Source organism: Neophocaena asiaeorientalis, unplaced genomic scaffold, assembly GCF_003031525.2.
Source record: "Neophocaena asiaeorientalis asiaeorientalis breed wild unplaced genomic scaffold, Neophocaena_asiaeorientalis_V1.1 scaffold150, whole genome shotgun sequence".
NCBI classification, from domain to species: Eukaryota; Metazoa; Chordata; class Mammalia; order Artiodactyla; family Phocoenidae; genus Neophocaena; species Neophocaena asiaeorientalis.
The window spans coordinates 19,426,970-19,453,963 of record NW_020176571.1 but is presented as its reverse complement, the minus strand read 5'-3'; the positions used below and the strand labels follow the sequence as shown (position 1 = coordinate 19,453,963).

General features: G+C 37.5%; 2 protein-coding genes across 8 annotated transcripts in view; both read right to left on the bottom strand.

Moving 5' to 3' along the window:
• IRAG2 (inositol 1,4,5-triphosphate receptor associated 2) overlaps positions 1-3,304 on the bottom strand; it is a 62,508-nt gene extending 59,204 nt beyond the window's left edge. For 4 of the 7 annotated variants that reach the window (XM_024733521.1, XM_024733515.1, XM_024733517.1 and 1 more), the window contains exon 1: positions 2,617-3,105. The gene's annotated coding sequence lies outside the window, so the exon portion shown is untranslated. Of the gene's footprint in view, positions 1-2,616; positions 3,106-3,202 lie in introns of those variants that run through there. The other 3 variants (XM_024733518.1, XM_024733519.1, XM_024733520.1) reach the window with 2 other exon arrangements.
• The window catches only part of LOC112391938 (lymphoid-restricted membrane protein), a 42,831-nt gene continuing 18,970 nt past the window's right edge, over positions 3,134-26,994 (bottom strand). Inside the window, exons 8-17 of the mRNA XM_024733511.1 lie at positions 26,070-26,120; positions 23,918-23,995; positions 21,650-21,706; positions 20,301-20,360; positions 20,132-20,196; positions 18,834-18,933; positions 16,812-16,946; positions 15,949-16,059; positions 14,765-14,928; positions 3,134-3,317 (exon numbers count right to left, since the gene is read on the bottom strand). Coding sequence (XP_024589279.1) covers positions 3,134-3,317; positions 14,765-14,928; positions 15,949-16,059; positions 16,812-16,946; positions 18,834-18,933; positions 20,132-20,196; positions 20,301-20,360; positions 21,650-21,706; positions 23,918-23,995; positions 26,070-26,120 — 1,005 coding nt within the window. The remainder of the gene's footprint in view (positions 3,318-14,764; positions 14,929-15,948; positions 16,060-16,811; positions 16,947-18,833; positions 18,934-20,131; positions 20,197-20,300; positions 20,361-21,649; positions 21,707-23,917; positions 23,996-26,069; positions 26,121-26,994) is intronic.

The window sequence follows — 26,994 nt, the reverse complement described above, 5'->3', positions numbered from 1 at the left end:
TCCAGTGAGTTCATCTAGGTGAAAGCCTCCTCTAAACTATAAAGTTCATATCAGATACTACGTTCAAATAAGGAATTATAATATACAGGAGCTTCTCAGGCTCTCTCCCCAAAGAAATATTTATGGTTTCTAAAGGAAATACTTACGGTTTCACTCATTGTCTGTTGAATGAGCAAGTGAATGAAGATTTTATGTAGATAAGGGCAAAAAAGGATGAATACTAAAGGGGTGATAGCTTGGATTAGATCATTTAGTCTCTGTTTCCTGCACATTGGATTCACCCTAATATGTTGCATGCATGCCCTAGATCTAAGAAGCTTTATTCCTTTTTAAAGCAAACATTCATTTACATATGCACTGTTCCCTTTGTTAAGATACTTAGATACATATGAAGAAGCAGAAGAAAGAAAATATATGTTACCATTCAAGAAATTTAGTAGTTCTAATGGTGCATTTCAGGGGGGCAAGCAGGCACACTAATTACCTCATAAATCTGTTCAGTCCTGATGGCAACTGAAAACTTGAACGATATTATTTATTCAACATTAAATTCAGGTATCTCATCAGATGTCATAAGCGACTTCCTACTTCCAGCTTGTGAACATTGTCATTGACCTAAACATTTGGACACAGCAATCGTATCCTCACACAATTTGCTAGTGACCCTGTCTTAGATGCAGCAGAAAGCAATTGCCGTACACTTAATGAATTTATGAAGCTAACCGGAAAGCTTCACGAGAACTAAATGGATTTAAACAGTTTTGCTGTCTGACTCAGAATTCAAACAGTATGTGATGGCAGTGGTCATGGTGGAACGTGGGAGGATGTGTTTGTGTTGTAACTGTCCTACCTCGTTGACGTTCGTTCACAGTCTATCTGGAAAATCTGCTCTATAGACTGTTTGAAAATATGTGCTACCCAAATTTCCCTCTTCTTATAAAGGTTGATCTTTAAGGGCATTATTGGAAAGATCTTCGTAAGCAAAGGGTCTTAAGAGCAAAACGTTGATAGGTATGCCTTCTTTGGACAGCAAAAGATACTAACAAGTAAAGGAGCTAATAAAGCCTGGCAGACTGTGAGCAATTCAAGACAGAAAGGAAGCATCCACCCTACTTTATCCAGCCAGAAAAAAATACATGCATTCAACATAGGGCAGCTTTCATATTCTATTTTAAATGATATTTGGACCAGTTATCCCCTGAGGATAGACTGGGAAGACACTAGCAAGTTCATAATATTGAGAACGTATATTTTGGAATAAGTTACAAAAGCTGACTTTTCCAAGAAGGTACTACAAGCCATAGTAGGTTGGAGGAGGGGATAAATTCTTTGTTTTATAAAACTATGGGGTATAATATTGATTTAAGCAAAGGATAAAAATAACTGGATCAAAAGATTAGACCTCTAAGCACAGTGTCTAAAGCAAACACACCATAAACCAAATTTGGAATGCCTTAATGAAGGCATGTTCATGGCTCAAAATTAACAACTTTAATCACAAGGGGACATTCTCCAATGCCCTCTGAGCAATACAAAAAAATAACATAAAGATTATGTAATTTAAAGCATGCTTTACATTGTCTGACAGAGTTAAGCAGGGTAAAATGACACTGTTATTGAAAATGATCAAGTTCTACAAGGCTTAGAAATAATAATAATAATAAAGTGTTGAATAACCACTGCTATCTTAGAACTAGCCAATTCCTTTAAACTCTTAAAGAGCTTTCTCAGATAACAGTAGAAAGGGTACAATAAATCCAAAACAAACACAAGTCTGAAATTTTCCATCACTAGCTTACCTTAAGCTTCTATTTAGTTATTACCCAAACCAATAACTTTCTATAAAAAGAACCTTTATACTGCTAGAACGAGAAGCTGGCTGGACAAAAGCAGTTGTCTGATAAATGGTCACATACATAAGCTTCCTTTTTACTGAACCATGTTTCTACAATAAAATAAGCTTAAAAAAAAAAAAAAATAAGCTTAAAAATAATCTGACCTCTGTAATTTGACAATTGTCTTCTCACCTCAGTCCTCAGTAAAGGCTTATCCACTTTTAGGTAAAATGGCAAATGTTCTAGTTTTTAAAGTAAAATATGTAGGTGAAGAACACAAAATTTTAAAAGAATTTTCACACATGTATAATATTTTGATACACATTGAATTCATAAGTATTTTGCTCAATTCTAAAATTACTGCTTAAAAGAAAATAGAGAGGCAGGGCCTCTTCTACCATATGATGGGTACAAACCAGCTAATAAAGTCAGAGTAGAATATGTAAACAATTTGCAAGTTCAACTATCTCATGCATACAAGATTGTTTTTCCATGTTTACTTTTATAGATATTGAGAGGTTTTGTTTAATTTTTAAAGAAATAACAGTCATGGAAAAATCCAGCTTGTAATAGACAACCAAAAGGGAAAGTTAATGGTTAAATCCATCCACCTAGCCACTAGGCAGATCTCTCTGGAAGCCCATAACACTGCTTCTGGAGCCATTTCATCACCATGAATTCAGTAATAAGATAGCAGCTGGAATCTAGAAAAATGGCTGTAGTCCTTCTGCCCCACCTCAGAGTGGACTGAATTCAGACATAACAAATACTTGCTACTCACTTTTCGGTTTTCTTGTCTTCTGCTCAAGTGTCTGGCAAGTGTTCACTAACTCAGTATTTATAGTCTGGAGATTTCGTTGATCCGAAATTGCTTCCTCTAATTTACGCAGCAAAGGCTTAGCTTTTTCCCTGGCAGAGTGGGCTGCCTGATCTCCATCCTCCACCTGGATACCGACAGTTAATGCTGGATGTTAGCAGGGTGGCCGGGAAAGAAAGCAATTGAGCACTCACTCTTATGCACACGAAACTGAAAATGTGCTTTTCTTCTCAGGGAAGTGATAAGCCTTCACTGAACTTCTGCAATTCTGTGTTTGCATGGGCTTCGTATGCCTGAGCTATTTCTACAGCGGCAAAAGTCTTGGTATGTCAAGTCGCCTCTTTCTGCAAAGTTGCCTCTTTCATCAGCAGGCTGTTGACACCGCCTCTTACAACTCCCCCTTTACTTCCTCCGCTCACTGCTAGTCGAGAGGGACTGAACTTCGCAGTTCCTCTTTGTTTTTTTGGTTCCTCCTCCATTTTTACTTCAGGGTTTTAAGGACATCTGAGGAGACTTCCTGCGCATATAATGTAGTCAAAGGCCACCCTACCTGCTCCGCTGCCCCCTCCAACCATTGGCTGGCTTCTTGGACCTTCTTCCTGAGGATGGCTTCCTGGTTGACAGCATCCTCTTGCAGTTGTGTGATGGCTTCTAGTTGTTTCTGCCTAGTTAAAAAAAAGTCCAAACCACAAGCTGTCAGTGACATTTCAACAAAGAGTCACCCCCTGGGAAGTTATGACAAATTCAAACTTAATATACTTCCTCAGAGATGAGAGGAAAAAGTGAAAGTATTTACAATATAGATAAATGCTTCACAAATATAGAATTTTAATTAAAGCAATCGTATTGATCACTTAGTCTGATAACCTCACTTTACAGATAAGAACATTTAGTTTCCTATTCTACACTGGAATATTCAGTTCCCCACAAGCTACATCAATAGCACTTAGCTACGTTGGCACCACAATAAGGTCACTGTGACAGGTGCCATATTTACATAGCACAGCTAGCTTTTTCAAAAAAAGAAAAAAAAAGAAAGGAAAGGAAAAGCGAAGAAGGGAAAAGAAAAAAGAGAGAAAAAAAGAAATAAGTGCTTTGTTTCATGACCTTAGCCTTTCTCCTTAAGAATTGTCAGTCATGGTGTAACTATGTGCCATGAGCACAGGAAGGGCTGCTCCCAAGAACAGACGGAAGTTAGCTGTTAGTATTTCCACTGCAGTCCTCTCTTTTCTAAAGCCTTTCCCCTCCCTTTCTTCCTCACCCCAAATCTCTTAGTGTTGTTATGTTACTTCTCTTTTGGATCCAACCCTAATCCCCCAAATATATAAAAATGCATCTGTTAGCTGATGAGATTATTTAAACCATGCTATGTATCAATATATCAATGGCTATCTGGAAACAACGTGACCTGAATAAGGACCTTAGCTCAAATGAATGAGAACCTTTGGGAGTTTCAAAGCAGTGAGGAAGACATTGTCAGGTTTAGGCCTTGTGCATACCTCTCAAATGTTAATACATAGTCAGAATCCCATTGTACATTGACATATATCCAGCCCTGATTACAAGAAGGACCATATGAGAGACAAAGATGGTTTCAGAGAATGCTTCACCACTGTGGTAAGCCAACAAGCAAAACCCTAACCAAAAATAAAAACAACCTAACAACCTAAACACACATTCTACTGAGCATTGTCCAACAGCATGTAGTCAGTCTTTTCTTTTTTTTTTTTAATTGTGGTTAAGAACATTTAACATGAGATCTACCCTCTTAGCACTTTAAAGTGCACCATACAGTAAACTATAGGCTCAATGTTGTACAGCAGATCTCTAGAACCTATTCATCTTGTGTAACTGAAACTTTATACCCGTTGAATTACAACCATCCATTTGCCCTTCCCAAGCCCCTGGAAACCACCATTCTACTCCCTGCTTCTGTAAGTTTGACTATTTTAAATACCTCATGTAATCGGAATCATGCAGTATTTGTCCTTCTCTGACTGGTTTATTTCACTTATCATAATATCCTCAAGATTCATCCATGTTATCACATGTGGCAAAATTTCCTTCTTTATCGAAAAGCTTTCAAAAACTTTTTTTTTAAAAAAAAGCTGAATAATATTTAATTGTATGTATATACCATATTTTCTTTATTTATTCATCCTTAATGAACATTTAGATTGTTTCCACATCTCGGCTATTATGACTAATGCTGCAATGAACCTGAGTGTGTAAATATCTTTTGGAGATTTTACTTTGAATTCTTTTGGATATATACCCAGAAGTGGGATTGCTGGATCATATGGTAGTTCTATTTTTAATTTTTTGAGAACCTCCAAACTGTTTTCCATAGCAGTTGCACCATTTTACATTCCTACCAACAGTATACAAGGGTTTCAATTTTTCTACGCCCTTGCCAACACTTGGTATCTTTGGGGTTTGTTAGTTTTTTAATAATAGCCTTCCTAACAGGTGTGATTCATTCATCATTGTGAATGACTCATTGTGGTTTTTAATTGCATTTCCCTGATGACTAGTGATGTGGAACATCTTTTCACGTACTTGTTGGCCAATTTTATATCTTCTTTGGAAAAATGTCTATTCAATTCTTTTGCCCATTTTTAAATTGGCTTTTTTTATTGAGTTGTAGAAGTTCTTTCTATATTTTGAATATTAACCTCTTTTCGGATATATGGTTTGCAAATATTTTCCCCCATTCAATAGGTTACCTTTTCACTCTGTTAAATCTTTTGCTGTGTGCTTTTTAGTCTGATGTAGAACTACGTGCATATTTTTTCTTCTGTTGCTTGTGCCTTTGGTTTCATATCCAAGAAAATATTGCCAAGACCAATGTCATGAAGCTTTTCCCCTAAGTTTTCTTCTAGGAGTTTTACAGTTTTAAACCTTATGTTTTAGTCTTCAATCCATTTTGAGTTGATTTTTGTATATGGTGTATGATAGGGTTCATCTTTATTCTTTTGCATGTGGATATCCAGTTTTCCCAGTATCATTTGTTGAAAAGACTATCCACTCTCCATTGTGTATTCTTGGCACCCTACTTGAAGATCAGTTGACCATATATGTGAGGGTTTATTTCTGGACACTCTATTCTATTCCATTGGTCTGTAGCTTTGTAATATATTTTGAAATCAAAACGTGTGATACCTCCAGCTTTGTTCTTCTTTCTCAAGATTGTTTTGGTCCTTTGTAGTTCCACATGAATATTAGGATTGTTCTTTTCTATTACTGTAAAAAAATGTCATTTGAATTTTGGTAGAGATTGCATTGAATCTGTAGATTGTTTCGGGTAGTACAGACATCTTAACAACATTAAATCTTCCAATCCATAAACACAAGATGTCTTTCCATTAGTTTGCATCTTCTTTAATTTATTTCAGTGTTGTTTTATAGTTTTAAGTATGCAAGTCATTATCTCCTTAAAGTTTATTCTTATTTTATTCTTTGGATACTATTTTAAATAGGATTGTTTTCTCAGTTTCCTTTTCAGAAAGTTTATTACTAGTGTATAGAAATGCAACTGATTTTTGTATGTCGATTTTGTATGTTGCCACTTTGCCGAATTTCTTTATTAGTTCTAACTGCTTTTTGTGGAGTCTTTCTATATACGGATCACGTCATCTCCAAACAGAGATGATTTTACTACTTCCTTTCCAATGTGGATGCCTTTTATTTCTTTTTCTTGCCTAATTGCTCAGGTTAGTACTTTCAGTACTATGTTGCATAGAAGTGGTGAGAGTGAACATGCTTGAGCTGTTTCTGATCTTAGAGCAAAAGCTTTCAGTCTTTCGTCATTGAGTATGATGTTAGCTGTGGGCTTTTCACACACGACCTTTATTATATTGAGGTAGTTTCCTTCTATTTCTAGTTTTTTGAATATTTTTATCATGAAATGTGTTGAATCTTATCAAAAGCTTTTCTGCATCAATTTAGATGATAATGTGCTATTTATCCATCATTTTGTTAATGTGGTGTATCATATTAATTGATTTTCATATGTTGAACCATCTTGCATCACAGGGATAAATCTCACTTGGTCATGTAGTATCAACTTTTTAATGGGCTGTTTAAAATGGTTTACTAGTATTTTGCTGAGGATTTTGTATCTATATTCATCAAGGATGAATAGTTTTCTTGTAATGTCTTTGGTTTTGGTGTCAGAATAATGCTGCCCTCATAAAATGAACCAGGAAATGATCCCTCATCTTCAACTTTTTGGAACTGTTTCAGAAGGACTGACATTAATTTTCTTTTAATGTTTGGTGATTCACCAGTAAAGTCATCTGGTCCTGGCTTTTTATTGGTTGGGAGTTTTTTGAATACTGCTTCAACCTCTTTACTAGTTATTAGTCTGTTTGGATTTTATGTTTCTTCCTGGTTCAGTCTTGATAGGTTGTACGTTTCTAGGAATTTATCCATTTCTTCAAAGTTTTCCAATTTATTGCTGTATAATTGTTCACAGCAGTCTCTTATGTCCCATTTTTCCCCCTGGTGGCATCAATTTTAATGTCTCTTCCTTCATTTCTCATTTGAGTTTTCTCTTTTCCTTAGCCTAGTAAAAGATTTTCAATTATGTTTATCTTTTCAAAAACAAACAAATCAAGTTTCATTGATTTTTTAAAAATGTTTTTATATTATCTATTTTGTTTATTTCTGCTCTAATCTTTCTTATTTCCTTCCTTGTGCTTACTTGGACTTAGTTTTTTCTTTTCTTTTTATAGTTCCTTGAGGTGTAAAGTTAGGTTGTTTGAGATCTTTCTTCTTCTTCTTCTTTTCTTTTTTTTGGCTGAGCTGTGCAGCTTGCAAGATCTCAGTTACCCAACCAGGGATTGAACCTGGGCCATGGCAGTGAAAGCCCAGGATCCTAACCACTAGGTCACCAGGGAACTCCCAAGATCTTTCTTCTTTTTAATGTAGGCATTTATCACTACTAACATCCCTCGGACTCTCAACCACTGCGCCACCAGGGAAGCCCCAATATATTCTGTAGCTATTTGGTGGAATCCTTTATATATGTCTGTTAGGTCCATTGTATCTATAGTATTGTTCGAGTGTGCTGTTTCCTTATTGATCTTCTGTCTCAATGTTCTTTCCATTACTGAAAGCGGGGTATTGAAGTCTCCTACAATGACATTATATTGCTATCTATTTCTCCCTTTAATTCTGCCAGTGGTTGCTTTATATATTTAGGTGCTCTGATATTGGGTGCAATTATGTTTATAATTGTATCTTCCTGGTGAATTGACTCATCGTTTTATAATATTCTTTGTCTCTTGTGACAGATTTTGACTTACAGTCTATTTTTTTGGACATAAGTATAGTCATCCCTGTTCTCTTTTGATTAGCATTTGCACATAATCCCTTTTACCACGCTTTCATTTTCAGCCAATATGTGTTCTTAAATCTAAACTGAGTCTCTTAGAACAGTAGGGAGATGCCTTAAAAAACTAAAATAGAGCTACCATTTCAACCAACAATCCCACTCCTAGGCATATATCTGGAGATAACCATAATTCAAAAAGATACAGGCCCCCCAGTGTTCATTGCAGCACTATTTACAATAGCCAAGACATGGAAGCAACCTAAATGTCCATCAACAGATGAATGGATAAAGAAGATGTGGTATACATATACAATGGAATATTACTCAGCCATTAAAATGAATGAAATAATGCCATTTGCAGCAACATGGATGGACCTAGAGATTATCATACTAAGGGAAGTAAGACAGACAGAGAAAGACAAATATCATATGATATCACTTATATGTGGAATCTTAAAAAATGTCACAAATGAACTTATTTACAAAACAGCAACAGACTCAAAGACTTTGAAAACAAACTTATGGTTACCAAAGGCGAAAGGTGGGGGGAAGGCATAAATTAGGAGTTTGGAATTAACATATATATACTACTATATATAAAATAGATAATCAACAAAGACCTACTGTATAGCACAGGGAACTCTACTCAATATTCCGTAATAACCTAAATGGGAAAAGAATCTGAAAAAGAATGGATATATGTATATGTTATACATATATCACTGAATCACTTTGCTGTACACATGAAACTAACACAACATTTTAAATCAACCATACTCCAATATAAAATAAAAATTTTTTTTAAAAATGAGTCTCATAGACAGAATATAGTTGGGTCTTGTTTTTTAATCCATTCAATCTGCTCTATGCTTTTTATTTTGGGAGTTTGATCTATCTACATTTAAAGTAATTATTGATAGGGAGGGACTTACCATTGCCATTTGGTTAATGGTTTTCTGTCTTGTAGTTCTTTTGTTCCTCTTTTCCTGTCTTCCTTTGTGTTTCATTGATTTTTTAAATATTGATATGTTTTGATTCCTTTCTTTTTCTTTTGTGTATCTTTTATAGATATTTTCTTTATGGTTACCATGGGACATACATAAAACATCTTACAGTTATAGTAACCGATTTTAAGCTGATAACAACTTAACTTCAATCACATACCATAAACCTACACTTTTACCTCTCTGCCCCCCATTTTATGTTTGATGTCACAATTTGCGTCTTTTTATATAGTATACCATTAACAAATTTTTATACTTTTGTTTATAATACTTTTTTTAAACTTTTATCCTAGAATTAAAAGTGATTTACTGTGTTTGCCTATATATCTACCTTTACCAGTGAACCTTATACTTTAATATGCTCATATTGCTGTTTAAGCTCCTGTTGTTTCAACTTGAAGAACTCTTTTTAGCATTTCTTGTAAGGCAGGCCTAGTGGTAATGAACTCCCTCAGCTTCTGTTTGTAGGCAAAGTCTTTATATCACCTTCATTTTTGAGGGACAGTTAGTTTTGCTGGGTATGGTGCTCTTGGTTGATAGTTCTTTACTTTCAGCACTTCAAATATATCATCCCACTCCCATCTGGCCTGCAAGGTTTCCGCTGAGAAATCCACTGATAGTCATGAGATCTCCCCTGTACCTGACAAAACCCTTCGCTTGCTGCTTTCAAAATTCTCTCTTTGACTTTTGACAATTTGATTATAATGTGTCTCAGTGTGGATTTCTTTGGGTTCATCTTATTTGAGATCTGTTAGGCCTCCTAGGTCTGCGTGTCCTTCCCCAGATTTTGGAAGTTTTCAGCCATTATTTCTTTGAATAACCTTTCTGTTCCTTTCTTTCTCTCTTCTCCTTCTGGGACTCCCATAATACATATATTGGTCTACTTGATAATATCCCTTAAGTTTTCCTCACTCTTTTTCATTCTCTCTCTCAATCTCTTTTTTTTTTTTTTTTTTTTTACTCCTCTGACTGGATAATTTTCAATGACCTCTCTTCAAGTTCACTGATCTTTTCTTCTGCATCTGCTATTGAACTCTTCTGGTAAAATTTTCAGGATTCTTCTGCTCCAAGATTTCTGTTTGGTACTTCTTGTCTCTTTGTTGACAGTCTCACTTTGTTCACGCATTGTTCTCCCAATCTCATTGAACAACTTTATGACAGCTATTTTGAATTCTCTGTGGGGTAAATCATTTATCTCTGTCTTATTAGGTACAGTTTTTGGAGATTTATTTTGTTCCTTTGTTTGAGACATATTTTCCTGTGTCTTCATTTTTCTTGACTCTTTGTATTGGTATCTTCACATCAGAAAAAAGATCCACCTCTCCCAGTATTAGCAGACTGGACTTAGATGGAATAATTCCTTACCAGTCACTTTGAGCAGAGATTCTAGGAGCCTCTCAAATCTTTATGTTGGTTCAACCCACCATTTCTGTTCTTAGTGGAACCTAGGCATCCAGGGTATAAGGGTCCCATCATCGCTCTAAGATGGGTGTGACAGAAGCCAGTCTCTTAGGAACCCCCCAGAATAGCTGGAATGTTGGATGTGTGATCCAACTCTTTCCTTCCCTAGGGAGAAGCTGTGATCCGGAATTTTTTATCTGCTTACTCTGCTCTGAGCTAGGGGGAGGGACTATGATGAGTGCTTGTGTGCCAATTCAAACCACTGCCTTTGTTCTCAGTGTCCCCCAGATGTCTATAGTACACCCAGTTCTGTCTTCATTCTGAGACAGGTGAGACAGAAGCTGGTATTTTGGGCAGTCCTCAGCAAAGTTGGAATGTTGGGCACAATAGTCCAACTCTTTCCCTATTCAGGAAAAAGCTAGGAGCTGGGGGGCTCCTTCTGATCATATAACACTGTGCCAGGAGCAGGAATTATGGTGCAAGGGTATCTAGACTTTTCCTACCATCTTTGATGTGGTTGGTTACCCATCATGGTTACCCAAGGTGAAGGAGCCTCTTAAGTATTAGTTTCTGGGTTTCTCCCAAAAGGAATTTGCTCATGTATTACTGTTGAGTCAGTGTACCCACTGGGAGAAGGAGGGTCCAGTGCTTCCTATTCCACCTTCTTGCTGACATCACCCCCTCTGTTTTTTAAGACATCAATTTTATCTACTTTTATCTTTTCCGGGAATAGTCTAAGCTATCAGGAGTGTCCATTATCTTTCAAGAGGAAGCCAAAGGACTGTAAGCCCCAACAGAAACCCATATTTAATGATACTAAAGCTTTTAATCACTTATATGTATTTGTACCTATAAGACAATAACATTTATTTACTTTATGAAGCACAGCGGCCTTAGAAAAAGCTTTAAAAAATTAGATAGTACCATTCATTAAAGATATTCAACAAATGTTGAAACTTGAAAGATTTTTCTTCTGTAGAGATTTTCGTTATCATGTTGAGAGGCATAGTAGCTTTAGCTTTGGGTGTGCGTGTGTGTTTAAATTCAACAACTCGCCTTGCTAACATGTCCTAATGCTAAATCTTGATTTTTTTACTCCTGCCACGTCTGAGTCTCCCCCAGACTTTGCCATCTAGCACCCCATTTATCTAGTTTTCAGACCAAAACCACCTAAGTCAAGGATGATTCCCTTTCTTGCATTCCCACATCTAATTCACCAGTAAGTCAGATCTGATCTATCCTCAAAATATAGTTTGAATCCAACCATTTCATATCACCTTCATAACTATCACCCTGGCTCACATTATACTCCTCGCCTGGACTATTACAATAGCACTTATCTCAGGGGCTTTCTTGACCATGACTCAGTAAATATTTTATATTTTAACTAAGCGTGCGCGCACACACACACACACACACACACACACCTAGCTGAAACAAAAATTTTATGATATATGACTTACACTTACTATATACAATGTATTCTGATATTTTTATATTTATTTTTTTAAGTGGGTCATAATCCAGTAAATTGATTTCAGGATCTCTAATTGGTGATCTGTTATTGAAAAATACCTCTTCTCACTCGTCTCACTGCTTTCACTCTTGCCCTCTATAGACAATTCTCTACATGGCAGCCAGAATGATTTTTCAAAACACAAGTTATATTACTTCCCTGCTTGTAATCCTCCAATTGCTTCCCATCTACTCAGAATAAAACCTCAATTCCTAAACATGAACTGCAAGGCTGTGGACCTGACCCCTGCCTATCTTTCTGACCTCGTCTCCTACCACTGCCCAGCATTCATCCCATCCCTGTCATGCCGGCCTCCTGCTGCTCCACAAACATACCAAGCTCGTTACAACCCCAGGGCCTGTGCGCTAGCTATTTCCTCTGCCTAGAACACTCCCCAGATCATCACATAGCTCACTCTCTCACTTCATTTATCTACTCAATTTATTATCCCTCAAACAGGCCCTTCCTGACCATTCTTTCTAAAATTAGGTCCTGGTCATTCTTGGTCTTCTTATCCTGCTTTAATTTTCTTCATATCACTTACTACTCCCTGGGATTATATTATATAATTATATGTTCATTCATTATCTGTGTCCCTTGATAGATGTTAGTTTCACGGAGGTAGAGATTTCTGTCCTATTTTCTATAATTCCCTAGCATTTAGAGGGAAAACAAGTCTGGCAAAGAGGTGGCACTTGGATGTACAAAAGCATGTACAAATGATGACATGTTTTTCTCACCAAGCCCTCCAAAAGCCTTTTTTTTCTTTCACTGCCTCTCATTGCCTCACTCAATTCTTTCCATTCCTCAGCACTGGAGTCTGTTTCTTTTGCACCAAAATGGAAGCTTTCTCCTCAGCAAACAGCTAACTCCTGAAAGTTTAATTTTAATAAATATTTCCTACTTCATCTAAATATAGAATTCCCTCGCACCACCACAAAATACTTCACTCATGTTCTTATTCACAGTTAGTACCTATAGCCAGATCATTTTGTGTGTAGCCTCTCTATGGCTTTGCGTCTTTTAAATTATGTTTAGAAGGCAGGGGCTAAGCCATCCTTCCACTGAAGAGTATTATTTTGCCCAGTGCTAAGTTCCTAGAATATTATTAATAAATATTACATTCGATTTTAACAAGTAGAAGGTGGGGGATTAATAGTTGAAAGAATATAGGTTTTGAAGTAGACCATATCTAGGCCTGATCCCAGCTCTCACTTAACCCCACCAGGGTAACCTCTCTGGAGACAAATGTGTGTCAAATTCTTAGCACTACATGCAACACAATGAGCTCTCAATGAATCGTACCTACTATTATTTAACTGGGCCGTTTGTGTGTCTAATAGGATAATACAGAAGATTCACTTACTCCTAGATGACTCTAGTGCAGGCCTCTCTCCAAATAGTTCTTTGTTGCTAAACAGAAGAATTTCAATGCTCCCTTTTGTGGAGATGGTATCTGTGTAAGGAAGCTGCTTATCTACTTAACCCATTCCTCCTTTACCACTATGGGGAAGTTTTTGTTTTTTTTTTTTTTTTTTTTTTTGTGGCACGGCACCCGGGCCTCTTACTGTTGTGGCCTCTCCCATTGTGGAGCACAGGCTCCGGACGCGCAGGCTCAGCGGCCACGGCTCACGGGCCCAGCCACCCCAAGGCATGTGGGATCTTCCCGGGCCGGGGCACAAACCCGTGTCCGCTGCATCGGCAGGCGGACTCTCAACCACTGCGCCACCAGGGAAGCCCTCCCGGTTTCTTAGGGAAAGCAGAAGATCATCTTCTTGAGAGTTCCTTCTGGTATTAAACTCTCTCTGATACCTAGTTTCCTTATTTGGGGGGAATAAAATAGTTTCTTCTTGCTATTTTCTTTCAGCAATCTTGGTCTCTAAGTACATTTTTTTCTTTTACTTTATTTAAATGAAAAATACACCCATATTCCTTCATTCAGTCAGTCAAAAAGCATTTCTTAAGGGAATGCTAAGCAAGGCATTAGCAGCTATATAAATAGTGGTTAACAAAAGATCTAACCCCTGTCCTTGTTTAGTATGTGGTTTACACAGTGTACAAATTTCGAGAGTTTTCCCCAGAAAACGTAATAATTAAGGGGAATTCCCTGGCAGTCCAGTGGTTAGGACTCCGTGCTTTCACTGAAGGCGAGGGTTCAATCCCTGGTCGGGGAACTAAGATCCCACAAGCCATGCAGTGCAGCCATAAATACATGCATACATACACACATACATAAAACACAGGTACTTAAAAAAAAAAAAGAATTAAGGTGAGAGGAAGGATAAGATCTTAAGTCACTTTATATTTAGAGTCTTCTATTCCCTATGACTTCTTTCACTTGAAATTTAATTGACTAGGGCCCAATGTAATGCATTGTACCCTGAGATGGAACATGAAGCCCAATGGGATAGGAGTCAACAGTCCCAGCATCAAGTCTTTCCATTAACAGAGCTATTCATAGATTTTCCATGAATAACTCTCAGGTCTTGATCAATTCACTTTACATCCTTTTGCCCCAGTCCTCTGTAAAATTATGAGGTTTTACTAAATAATCCCTAAGGCCCCTTCTGGTTAAAAGATTCTATAGTCTGATTCCAAACTCCTTCTCTAGGGAAAAATAACTCAATATATGGATTTCCATAGATTTCAAGTTTACGACTTGCAATTTTGAATATATAAGTCAATTTCATACTCTTTCACAATCCAAAACTGTCAGACAAAATGTCTTCCCTGAAAAAGTGTCACCTGAAATCAAGGTATACAACCTGAAAAAGGTAAACTGCAGGCCATGGCACAATTACAAACATGTTATATATATAAAACATGGGTTTCTTATATATAAGGGATCATCACCTGGGAAGAAATTCTTTTCTGAAATAAAAATATTCCAGGCTGAATCTCTTCAAAATCTCTATCAATTTGGCAAACCCTTTATCAAGGGATTCTTTGTGGTTTCTCAAGCTGTTCAGCATTAATATACAAAGATTTAGCTTCTCTTCCTTGATATATGTGAATTCCTATAAGAAGAGTCACAAAACAAACTCCACTGTTCCAATGTTAAATATAAGGAAATAAGAGGCAATATAACATGCTGTGGCCATTCCCACCTCAATAGCATTCACCGTTACTGGACTCTAAAATTCTAATTGAACAGATAGCAATTCGCAGTTGCCTACAGATTGATTACCCTGTGGGTTGATTATCTCAATTTAACAAGTACATATTAGGCACCCAGAGTGTGCCTAAAATTGAGCTTTGCTTTCTTTTTCTTAAGATACGTGACCATTTCATCAATAATCACAATCGCTTTAGAATATAATGGGACTAGGAAATGCAATAAAATCAGTATTTGTTGATTACCATATTCAAATACATATTAAAAGCCTTTTTAAAAAGGTAAGTTTGGCAAGGGCTGAAATTAATATTCCAGAGTTTTCAGAGTTTACGTCATGCTTTAGCTTAACTCAGGGGGCTGAGAGATGTTAGGAAGTCGTCTGGCAGTCAAGAAGCAGAGCTAATAAGTGATGGATAAATTAAAGAGATTTCTTTTTATATGCTTCCTTTCTAACAAAACTGGAACTAGCTACCTCAGAAGCTTCCATTTTTGATATTCTGCTAACTTCTGGTACAATAAAACTGCCAGAGTCTCAGGAATTAGATTCTTTTGCACAATAGTCATTCTATCACAGTTAGAGAATTTTGATGGGAAAAATTCAAGCTTAGACCAGCCAGTCCTCACAAGGATTCAAATAAAATACACTTTTAATTAAATCAGCTTATTCACTCTTTGTCTCTCCAAGGCATATCCCATATCCTCACACTCACTGTCTCTTTCGTCACCCTCACACTCACACACACTTATCGTAACCATCACACTCTTACTGTCACCCATATATGCACACTCGACACACATCGCCAGAATGAGACGGCAGAACACTACAATAAAGTCTTAGGAATGATACTGTGTATAATAAGCATTACCTGGGTTAAGAAAGTACAAGAAAACCCAGGAAAATCACAAAATATAGAACACTTACAGTAAGCTTGTTCTCCCACTTTTCTTTCACAGTAATTTCTGGATTAGTTGCCCTAGTTACCCACTGTAGAGAGCTATCAATGAGTGTTTCAACTTCAGACACATCTTCATGCTGAAAAAGAGTTCCACATCTTCAACCAGGAATTCAGTGAACGCCATATGCAATTATATAAGAAGAAGTAATTTAGACAAGGTTTTATACAGGTAATTTAGGAAGCCACCAGAGAGTTTCTTGTCATCTAAGGCCACCCAGTGGCTTTCCTTTATCCCAGGATGTTGCCATGTGTAGATGCTAACTCTCGTCAGGTGCCCTATACATGCTGAATATATTGGATAGAACTGTTTTCCAGAATAAAACCTACCCATTTTCATTCCCCTCTCAAATAGAAGGAAACAAGCATTTTCATGGATTTTTTTCATTCATCAAACTAAATACTACCTAGAATATGCTAGGTACTGTGAAAGGGACTGGAAATACCAACATGAAAATGTTGTTCTCTGTCTTTTCTGACCATCTAGAGCTTCCAGTCAAAAATCTAAATGGAGAAAGAGGTACTAGCCATTAGCCAGAAGGAAACTGTCCAACAGATACTGCATCTTCAGCCCTTTGATACCAAAGATTAACCTGTAGGAAAAACAAGCTTAAGCAATCCATATCTAATGGTCAATTCGTTAGTCTTGATTGACCCAGAACTAGAAGATCCACATCAGGAAGGTTTGAGAAAAATCTTCTCATTACGTAGTAGGATAAATTTGGGTCCCAACACACAGATATGCTTGTGCTCAGCAAACAGACTGTAGGTCAATTACCTGCAGACGTTCCTGGCCAGTGAAACAGCACAGTATGCAGATGTTATACAATACCAGCTTCTGAAGCATAGCTGTGAACTCCACTCCCTTTTGTTCAAGTGCTCTCAGTAACAGCAGCATTTCCTGGTCCATCATTGTGTCCAGAGATGACAAGCTGATTAAACTGCACTGCCACTTGGTTTCATTGTTCTGAAACAATTACCAAAACGTCCACAACTCTGTCATCTTAATAAAGAACATTATTTTTATTTTATGAAAATGATGCCCATGGGTCAATGTAATTATCCCCATCAAATAGTTCTAAATAGTCTTATGAAATCCTCCTAATATCCCCCCCCAAAACTGTTTTCATTTTCTCTCTTAGATGGCTTTAACTTAACATGTACTCATTCTTAAGGAAAATTCATGTATCCAATAGATAACATTTACATGTAGGTGATATTTTATGGCTCTAATTTTATGAAAAGAGGGGAAGGGAAAGAAATTCACAGAAAAAAACAAAAACTGCTGGGGGGCATGCAATAAATCCCATTGAAAACAGACTGGTTTCTTTTGTCTGTCAAAGCCTCTATGTCCCGTCATAGTTTAGACATGTGACAACAAAGTTAACTTTCTTCTTGCTATCTGTTGGAGGAAGGTCATAGGGCTCTTATTCCAGATTCCAATTAGAAGGCAAAGACTCCCTAATCCATTAGTGGGATAAACTTCAGAGCCAAAACACTGCCAGCTGTTTAACCCCTGTTCAGAACTCTAAAGCTTTACAGGGTGGCATCTTGGCATCATTATCATCTCGGAGGACCGGGGATAAAAACACATGGCCGTGGCAGATTTGCCACCACTTCATTCAGTCTGGCAGTTTGGCTTGGTATCAAAAACACAGGAAAAATGATGAGTATTTGAAACAGAATGTCAGGAAAGCACAGCCCTCAGCAGAATGTTCGAGGCTGCCTGAGACGGCCTTAGGTGAAGGCAGCATATGTGGCCCTGCATCCTTGGCAGGAGAAATTCAAACAGCAGTTGCCCCAAGGACATTCTCTCCTTTCAAGGTCATATCACAGCTGTCAACAGGAGGACATTCTGGGCATATCCATCATCTACCCAACGTGGAAAGACCATCAAAGTAGCGAAACAAAGCAATTTGCTAATAAAACATTTCCTAACGTAACAAGCACAAAACTGGAAAGTACAAAGGAGTAAAAATATAGCAGGGAGGTGGGTCCCAACATTTCATCCACAAGAAAGCTTTTGACTGTTTCCTCCCCTATTGTAAAGAAATGGGTCTACGAACAAACTGGAGACGTTTTTTTTGTTTGTTTGTTTTTTGCGTTACGCGGGCCTCTCACCGCTGTGGCCTCGCCCGTTGAGGAGCACAGGCTCTGGACGCACAGGCCCAGCGGCCATGGCTCACGGGCCCAGTCGCTCCGCGGCACACGGGATCCTCCCGGACCGGGGCACGAACCCATGTCCCCTGCATCGGCAGGTGGACTCCCAAATACTGTGCCACCAGGGTAGCCCCAAACTGGAGATTTTAAAGCAATAATTCATTTTGCCATTTTAAAATTAACCCAAAACATATAAAAATGCTAATTTATGTTCAGAACATAATAATCAGTGTCATTAATTTGGGTTGGTACAATTACATCTTAATGCAAAGAAATTTCATCTTGTTTCTGAGCATCTTTATTTTTGGTAGATACATTTACTTTGGGGGTTTGGAGAAATACTAAAAATAGTTCATGGATCTCTACCGCTATCTTTCAGACCCCAGGCTGGGGATCACTGCAGGTAGTTTGTCCTGAAAAATAGAAAGAATATAAAGATTTCTAAAGTCCAGATTCACTGAACACACATTTCCACAACCCCATGCTGGAGTCTCACTATAGTTTTCAGCCATAACTTGAAAAAGATCTGTTCTTCCAGGCTAAGAGACTTTAGACTTAGGTTCTATAAACTATCAACAGATTCCCTCAAAATGTCATGAGTGCTTTGCAGCAAGCTACAGAACTTCACTTAATAGCAAGCTATCCCATGTGGTGATTATTTTTTAAAGCCTTCCATTTGACGATAATCACCTACCTTTGCAGACTGAGCAAGAAAGAGTTCACAATGTAGAGAGTTTTCTCCTTCAGAGTTGACAGTCTTATGCTCTCCACTGACATTCAACTGGATTCCATTCCTTGAGGGAAAAAAAAAGAAAAAACAGTAGTCATCTGGTTAGGTATGCCTCCAATGTTATGTTTTAAGTCACCACAATAAGGTTTATTTATCACCAAACAATCAGTAAGCACCCATGTGTGCCAAGGATTGTATAAGGTACCTAAGAATACAGAGGGGAATAAGAGGTAGTCCCTGGGACTTCCCTGGTGGCACAGTGGTTAAGAATCCGCCTGCCAATGCAGGGGACACGGGTTTGAGCCCCGGTCTGGGAAGATTCTACATGCGCAGAGCAACTAAGTCCGTGCACCACAACTACTGAGACTGCGTTCTAGAGCCTGCAAGCCACAACTACTGAGCCCACGTGTCACAACTACTGAAGCCTGCGCACCTAGAGCCCGTGCTCCGCGACAAGAGAAGCCGTCGCAGTGAGAAGCCCATGCACGGCAACAAAGAGTAGCCCCTGCTCACTGCAGCTAGAGAAAGCCTGCGTGCAGCAATGAAGACCCAACACAGCCATAAATGAATGAATGAATGAAGGAATAAATAAATAGAAAGAGGTAGTCCCTGCCCTCCAGGAGCTGCACACACTAGTGACTCCAGGTGGTTGTGAACAGGTAAGCTATACTTTCTTTTTCTTAAGAATTGGAGCCAATAGTTAAAATTGTTAAAATTTTCACTAAAAATCTAGATTTCTGGTTTTTCTTTAAAAAATGGGAACATGTGGCCACACTGGGTCCATATATTCTTGATGTAACAATTATCTGGAGCTAAGCAGAGTAACCCCCCATCTTTACCTGGATAATGCACTCTCCTCATCGCCACTTCCCTAATGTAAGTATGTGCACTTACCCCACTGACTGTACTCATTTGTGTTACCTATGGACTCCTGGACTAGCATGTGACACATAGTCAGAAACAAACGATTATAATATAAGGTAGTGGGTGCTAGGAAAGAGGTAAGAACAACGTGCCATGCATGAACTCAGAAGCATTCCTTAATCTCAAGGTATCAGAAAAGCAAGGAAGGGTAAGGCAGGGTAATGCAAAACCTGTGAAGGAATTCGTCCTCTTAGGAGAGAAGCAGAGAAAATATCACTTACAAAGGTACAGAAGAAAAGAACGTGGCACATTCAAAGAACTGCACATAGCTTGGTAGGTGAAGAATGTAGGGCAGGGGCACATGACAGAAGGCTGGTGAAGGGGTGCTCTGTACTTACACGATGAGTTCCTGTTGCAAGTGCTGTAACTCATGAGCCAGTCTGTTTTTCTCCTCTCGTAAGTTCTGGAATCACATACAACATTAGGCCGCACGTGTTACTCTAGTGGGACCTTCACATTTACGTTTAATAACCCCACCTTGCAAGCTGTGAGATCATTATGGTGTACCTCTATAACGCTTTCGTATTCTATGATGGTTGACTTAAGTTCTTTTATACTTAAATCCTTCTGAAAAGTAGAAGAGAGAATTAATAGCAAATAAATGTATGAATCCACTAAATTGTATTTACTAGACTATCAATCTGAACCACGGAAGAATTGTAAACGCCCAAAGATGATGAGACCTTCTACTAATCTCATTATTGGAAAACTGAACTAGTCTGTGTTTGTGATTAAAACTAAGCAGAAAAGAATGGCACAGCAAGGCAGCTGTATCTGACTGGTGTTAATTACGTTCTGTCTTTGCCCGTCCAGTGGAATCATACCCTGCAAGGTAATTCTTAAGTCCAAGTCAGAATTATATTACTATGGTACATTTAAGAAAAAAAACAGTTTTTTACCTGCAGAATGACTAATGAATTATTAAGGCATCCAATTTTATCCAGTTCAAACCATATCTCTGTTAAAACCACAGTTTCGCACTGCAAGACCAGAGGGTACAGTCAGTGTCTGACCTATAGTTCTATCCCATGACTAGCATGGTGCCTGGAGCATGAGAAGTGCATTATGAGTGCTGGGCAGGAGTGCAAAATGGTGGAAAGACCAGAGTTACAGAGGAAGTGAGCAACCACCACTACCCCATGGCACTACATGGGGAGTGAGAACACCCACGATGAGGTGATACAGTTGGTACAATATTCAGTATCCTGGTCAATGTCCACAAGCTGTGAATGACTCCTTTGAAACCCCATAAACTGCAGGGGAAGGAAAAGAAGTGAAATACTGCTCTTTCTTCACTCTCCTGTCTTGTGGAATGTGGAAGTTTATTAACTTAGTGTGTATCTTTCCTGGGTCTCTTAAAGCCACCATAACCAGCATCTTGGTAGCCGGCAAACTTAGTTACCAGATGGGCTATAATCACAGGACACAAAGATAAATAGAATAATATCTATCTATCAAATCAATCAATCAAACTAGGTAGAAGATAACTGAGGATATATTCTTCTTTTTCCCTAAAACGACTGACTGCACGCTCATTTGTGTTGTTATGAATTAAAATTGCATCACCACTATCTAGCCAATGACTGGCAGATTGGCACACTAGTATTTGTTGAATAAAGGGATGAACATCACCAGAATTTACAGAGGATACGTTAAAACACCCCAGATGGAGAAGTCAGTATTCTTCACTCAGAAGAATATTTTTGTTCTTACAAATAAAGAAATGTCTTGTGACAGAATATTAGAATCAGATATGTTAACCGGGGTGAAGTTACACAAATGACCATCTCCTTCCTTTATGACTTGGAGAGAGCTAGTGAATCCCACAGGCCCTCATGTGAAGAGACAGAACCAACCTTCTGCAAACTTGCATCTTTATTAAGCAAAGTGTTCTCATATGTGCGTAACTGCATCTGAAAAGAAACACATTTAGGAAAGGCCATTGGGACATGGCTTTGGTAAAGGACAGTGCCACAAAATCATCCAATAGGGAGACATGTTTCTTTGGCACCTTTAACGTGCATGTGTTTTTCACTTTATAAAGAACATTCACGTTAGCCTCACAACAACCCTTGAGGTCAGGGTCATTGCCCTTGCTCTACCAGGAAGGAAATCGAACCTCAGCACTACCCAGAGACTTGCCCAGAGTCACACCCAGTAAGTGACAGAATGGAGACTAGAATCTGAGTCACCAACTCCAGCCAAGGGCTCTTCCCACTATTTCACACTTCATATAATAAGAGGACATAGAGAGTCTTCATTTTTTTGATGAAATTAAAAATCTAGATAGGACACGAACAGAGTCCATATGGACATATAGAAAGCTCTTCCTCTTTTAAAAACATAGTTTAAAAATGTTCAAGATTTCTTTTAGCAAAGTGAATATTAGGGATATATCAGTTTATTCAAACCAAAAGCAAGCTTGTTGGCGTAGGCTTCTAAATAGGATGTAATTGATTAAAATGTGTATTGATTGAATGGAAAACCTGGAAAAATAATCAGCATAGTCAGAAGTAGAATCATCATCACCATATATATTTGATATCCCTTTATAGTTCTAAAGGCATCTTCACATAATCATCTCATTTGAGTTTCCAACAAGCTTGTGGATGAGGTAGAAACTATCGTATCCATTTAATAGATGAGAAAATTGAGATTTAGAGAAGTTAACTACTTGCTTGTGGTTACAAAGCTTTTAAGTCGAGAAGACAGGATTTGAATCCATGTCTTCTGGTTCTTTTCACTAGTTTATGACAGTTGTGTTTTCCAAAACAGTCATTCCTAGAATAAAATCAATTTTAATGTCTAAATTATAACTGCTATAATATATGTATATGTACATACCCACATGGAATTGGGGTGTCTGCTAAGAAAATTGAGAATTTCTCATATAGATATGAAATTTAAGTACATCATCATTTCAAACACATATGACAACAAAAAATATTGTTCAAATAAACCATTAGAGATGAGAATAAGCATGACACAAATTCTTGAATTTAAGGACAGTTGTCTTCTGTTTCCTGATAATAATGTATTGCAGATAAAACAAAAATACACAAAATATAGACTTTCTAGATGTAATATAGATAAAAATCATTTTTGTAAGATATCATTCCTTAAGGCAATAGAATTGAATTAAAAAATCAAGATAGATTTTTTCCCCCCATCTCTCCTCATTTTCTGCATTAAGAAGGTACAATAGCTGAAATCTTCCCTAACTTAGGGATTTGCAAAATCAGATACTGTTAAATTAGAAATTGTCACTATAATAAAAAGTATAAATAATAACAAGGGGTGGCAAGGATGTGGAGAAATTTGAACCCTCATACACAGCTGGTGGAAATGTAAAATAGTGCGGTCATTTTGGGAAAAGTCTGGCAGTTCCTCAAAACGTTAAACATAGAGTTATCATATGATACAGTAATTCCACTCCTAGGTATATACTCAAGAGAAATTACAATATATGTCCACACAAAAACTTGTGCATAAATATTCATAGCAGCATTACTCATAATAGTAAAAAAGTAGGAACAGTCCAAATGTCCAGCAACTGATGAATGGATAAACAAAATGTGCTATTTCCATACAGTGGAATATTATTCAGCCATAAAAGGAAATGAAGTAATGATATATGCTCCTACATGAGTGAACTTTGAAAACATTATGTTCAGTGAAAGAAGCCAATCACAAAAGACCATCTAATGTATACGACTCCATTTATATGAAATGTCCAGAATCGGTAAATCCATGGAGATAGAAAGCAGACTAGTGGTTGTCTGGGGTTGGGGAGGAATGGCGAGTGACTGCTAAAGGGATTTCTTTTGGGATGATTAAAGTATTTTAAAATTGGTTTTGGTGATGGTTGCATAATTCTGAATATACTAAAAACCACTGACTCATATACTTTAAGTGGGTGAATTTAATGGCATGTGTATTATATATCAGTAAAGCTGCTACATTGAGAAAACAGAAACTGCCTTTTATATAACTCATATCTAGAGCAGTACAAATTTCAAAATTGATAACGAAAGGTTATTGTGTCAATGAGTCATATACACCTTCAAAAAGTAATACTAGTTTGATGAAAGAAAATATTTTACCAGTATTTGAGAAGTGCTTACTTGATGGTGTTTCTCAGTTTTAGACAATTCCTCAATCTTCTTTTCCAATTTATATATATCTATAATGTTCTTAGCATTCTAATGCAAAATAAGATAGTATTCTTAGATTCAGACCAAAAAAATAAAAGGAAATCACAAAGTGTTTTTTAGGAAGTAGTATTTTCATCATTGACATTGTAATCCATTTTAAATTAAGGGACAAAACTTTAGACTATGTCCAAAAATAACACAATCCTTTTAACGTGATCATCCAGGAATACTCCCAGCAATCCCTTCTTATTTTCCATTTCACCTCCAGCACTCACTCCCTAGTCACACCTTCAAAGTTGTCATTACCAGCAACTGGGATCCCTCCATTATCTTAATTGCAACATCTCACTCTTCAACCACCATTTCTTGTCTTTCCAGGTTACTTCTTTGTGCATCAGCAAACCTTCAATCCCCACTGGAGCCTACAATCCATTGATCCTACCACGTTCTCATTATCCTTCCACCTTCCCATGAGTTCCATTCCCTCTTGACTCAGCTTAAATTCTTCCATGGTCAATCGTTACAATCTCTCTCTTCCACACCCCTCCAATTCCCTTGGCTCTCCCCTACTTCTTAGTATTTTCTTTTTTCTTTTTTTTTTTTTTTTTTGCGGTACGCGGGCCTCTCCCTGTTGTGGCCTCTCCCGTTGCGGAGCACAGGCTCCGGACGCCCAGGCTCAGCGGCCATGGCTCACGGGCCCAGCCGCTCCGCGGCATGTGGGATCTTCCCGGACCGGGACACGAACCCGTGTCCCCTGCATCGGCAGGCGGACTCTCAACCACTGTGCCACCAGGGAAGCCCGAATCTCCTAGTTTTTAACCTCTAGTTTTTAACCAAATAATTCACTTCACAGTTCTACTTTTCCTAACCACCCTAGGTTAAATTGCACTCCCCACAACTCTGTTTTCTGCTCTTCTTTTCTCTGTGGCACTAATCACCATCTAACATGCTAGTTTCACATGGGCTATTTTGTTTAAGTCTGTATCCTTAACACCTAGAATAGAGTCTATCTCCCGATGAATGTGTGTATAATAAACAAACGAATAAATGTAAGTGAATAATTACCTAAACCATTGTGCCATTACTCTTCACATTGCATCAGATTTTTACTTCCTAAAGGATTCTTAGTGACATCTATAAGCCTTTTCTAACGTAAATCAATAATTGTAATGCTATCTCATGATGAAGGGTTCTAAGTCTCCTTCCTTCTATCTCAATTCTAAATTGGTATAGTACAATTCTTTGATGCTAGTCAATCATCTTAAATATGAGGACAAAAATATCTTGGGAGCTTAACTGTAAAGCATTAGTTTCATGGAAACCTGGTCTTGTAGCTGTAACATGTCTGAATCTAACACAGGGTTTCTTTCCAATCTTTAGTTGTTCCTTTCCTATCTACTATGAATTTTTTTAATGTCCACTTGGGCCATAAATTGGAAAACTCATCAGACTGTTCACCACAGCTTAATAAATACATCTAATAAACTTATATAAAACCCAAACAAAAAACCGTACATAATGATTAACTTTCAAAAGGTACCTATAGAGAATTTTCCTCCAAAATAGTAAGTTTCTGGTAGCTTTGCTACCTGTTCTTTCAACGTTTTGATTCTGTTGCTTAAAAATATATATTGCATAGAATTTTTCTTTTTTTTAGCGATTTTACTAGTATTTCCTAATATATATGAGAATGGGTATTATTAATCCCTCAAAAGATAAATGGCTTTTCCAAGGTTAGACTGTCAGTGAATTGAAGATCTGGGTCTTAGACTCAAAGACCTTTCCCATCTAGTTTCATGGAATAATAATAGAAAATTATTAGATAATGTCTATACTTTCCTTCTTGATTTGTATATTTTTTAGATGAGTTAATTTCATTTCACCTTAATTCTGAATTTCTTACATCCCATTTCTACCATGGATGATTACAAAGGTATAACATACTTCTGTCCAGACAGGAAAACCCCGTCTACTCTTCCTCACTTATCATTTGACAAAGCAACCTGGTATTTGGTCCACAGGAGCCTGAAATTCACATGATTTATATTTAACCCAGGGTCAGCACCCATGATTGTATGATTTCCATATGCTTATCTGTGCCCTTTTAACAATTTCAACATACCTCTTCTTGGAGAATCCGAATCTTAAGAATCAGAGCCCGGTTTTCTGCCTCCTGATTTATTAAGAGAAAAATAATTTAAAAGTATTTGAGAAGTTTATGAAAATACCAAATATTTACTTCCAGGGCTATCAACATTTTTTCTTTTTATCCACCTTAAATATGACATTGACATATCACAAATAATCCTAGCCTAAAATATTCTCAATACGGGGTTAAGCCTTTGGCTTCGGTTTCTTGGGATCAGTGAAAAGTCACTCTTCTTGACTCAATCTAACTATGACAGGAAAGGAAAGACAGAAAAACAAAAGAATAAGCCTTTGGCTTCGGTTTCTTGGGATCAGTGAAAAGTCACTCTTCTTGACTCAATCTAACTATGACAGGAAAGGAAAGACGGAAAAACAAAAGAAAACAGCGTGGTATTTTTCCCTGCTACTTGTACCGCCATCTGCTTATGACAGATAGTGTGAACTCATCTATTTAAACGGCACCTTGAAATCAAAGAGTACTAGCTTTCTATTTGAAGCTGCGGCTATTCTCAGATTCAACATTACCAGAACATAGGAACATCAAAAATCATTTTATAATTAGGAGCCCTAAATTCAGAACCATCAGAAGAAAACATATTCCAGGACAGGATATACACCAAAATGTTAACAGTAAATGTTGTGGATAGGGTAGGGTAAAGATTTTGTGGGATTTTATTTTTTCTTTGCTAATATATATTTTCTTATTTTTACAGAGTGAACAGGTACTACCTTTATAACATAAAAATAAAAGGGAGGCCATCTCAGGCTAGGATGTCATTGGTACAAGAACGAAGGAACATAGGAACATAGTTGGAATCAGAAGACCTGAGTTCAGTTCTCACTCTACCATTTATTAGACATTGGACTTTGAATAATCAAAACATTTCTAAACTTTAGCT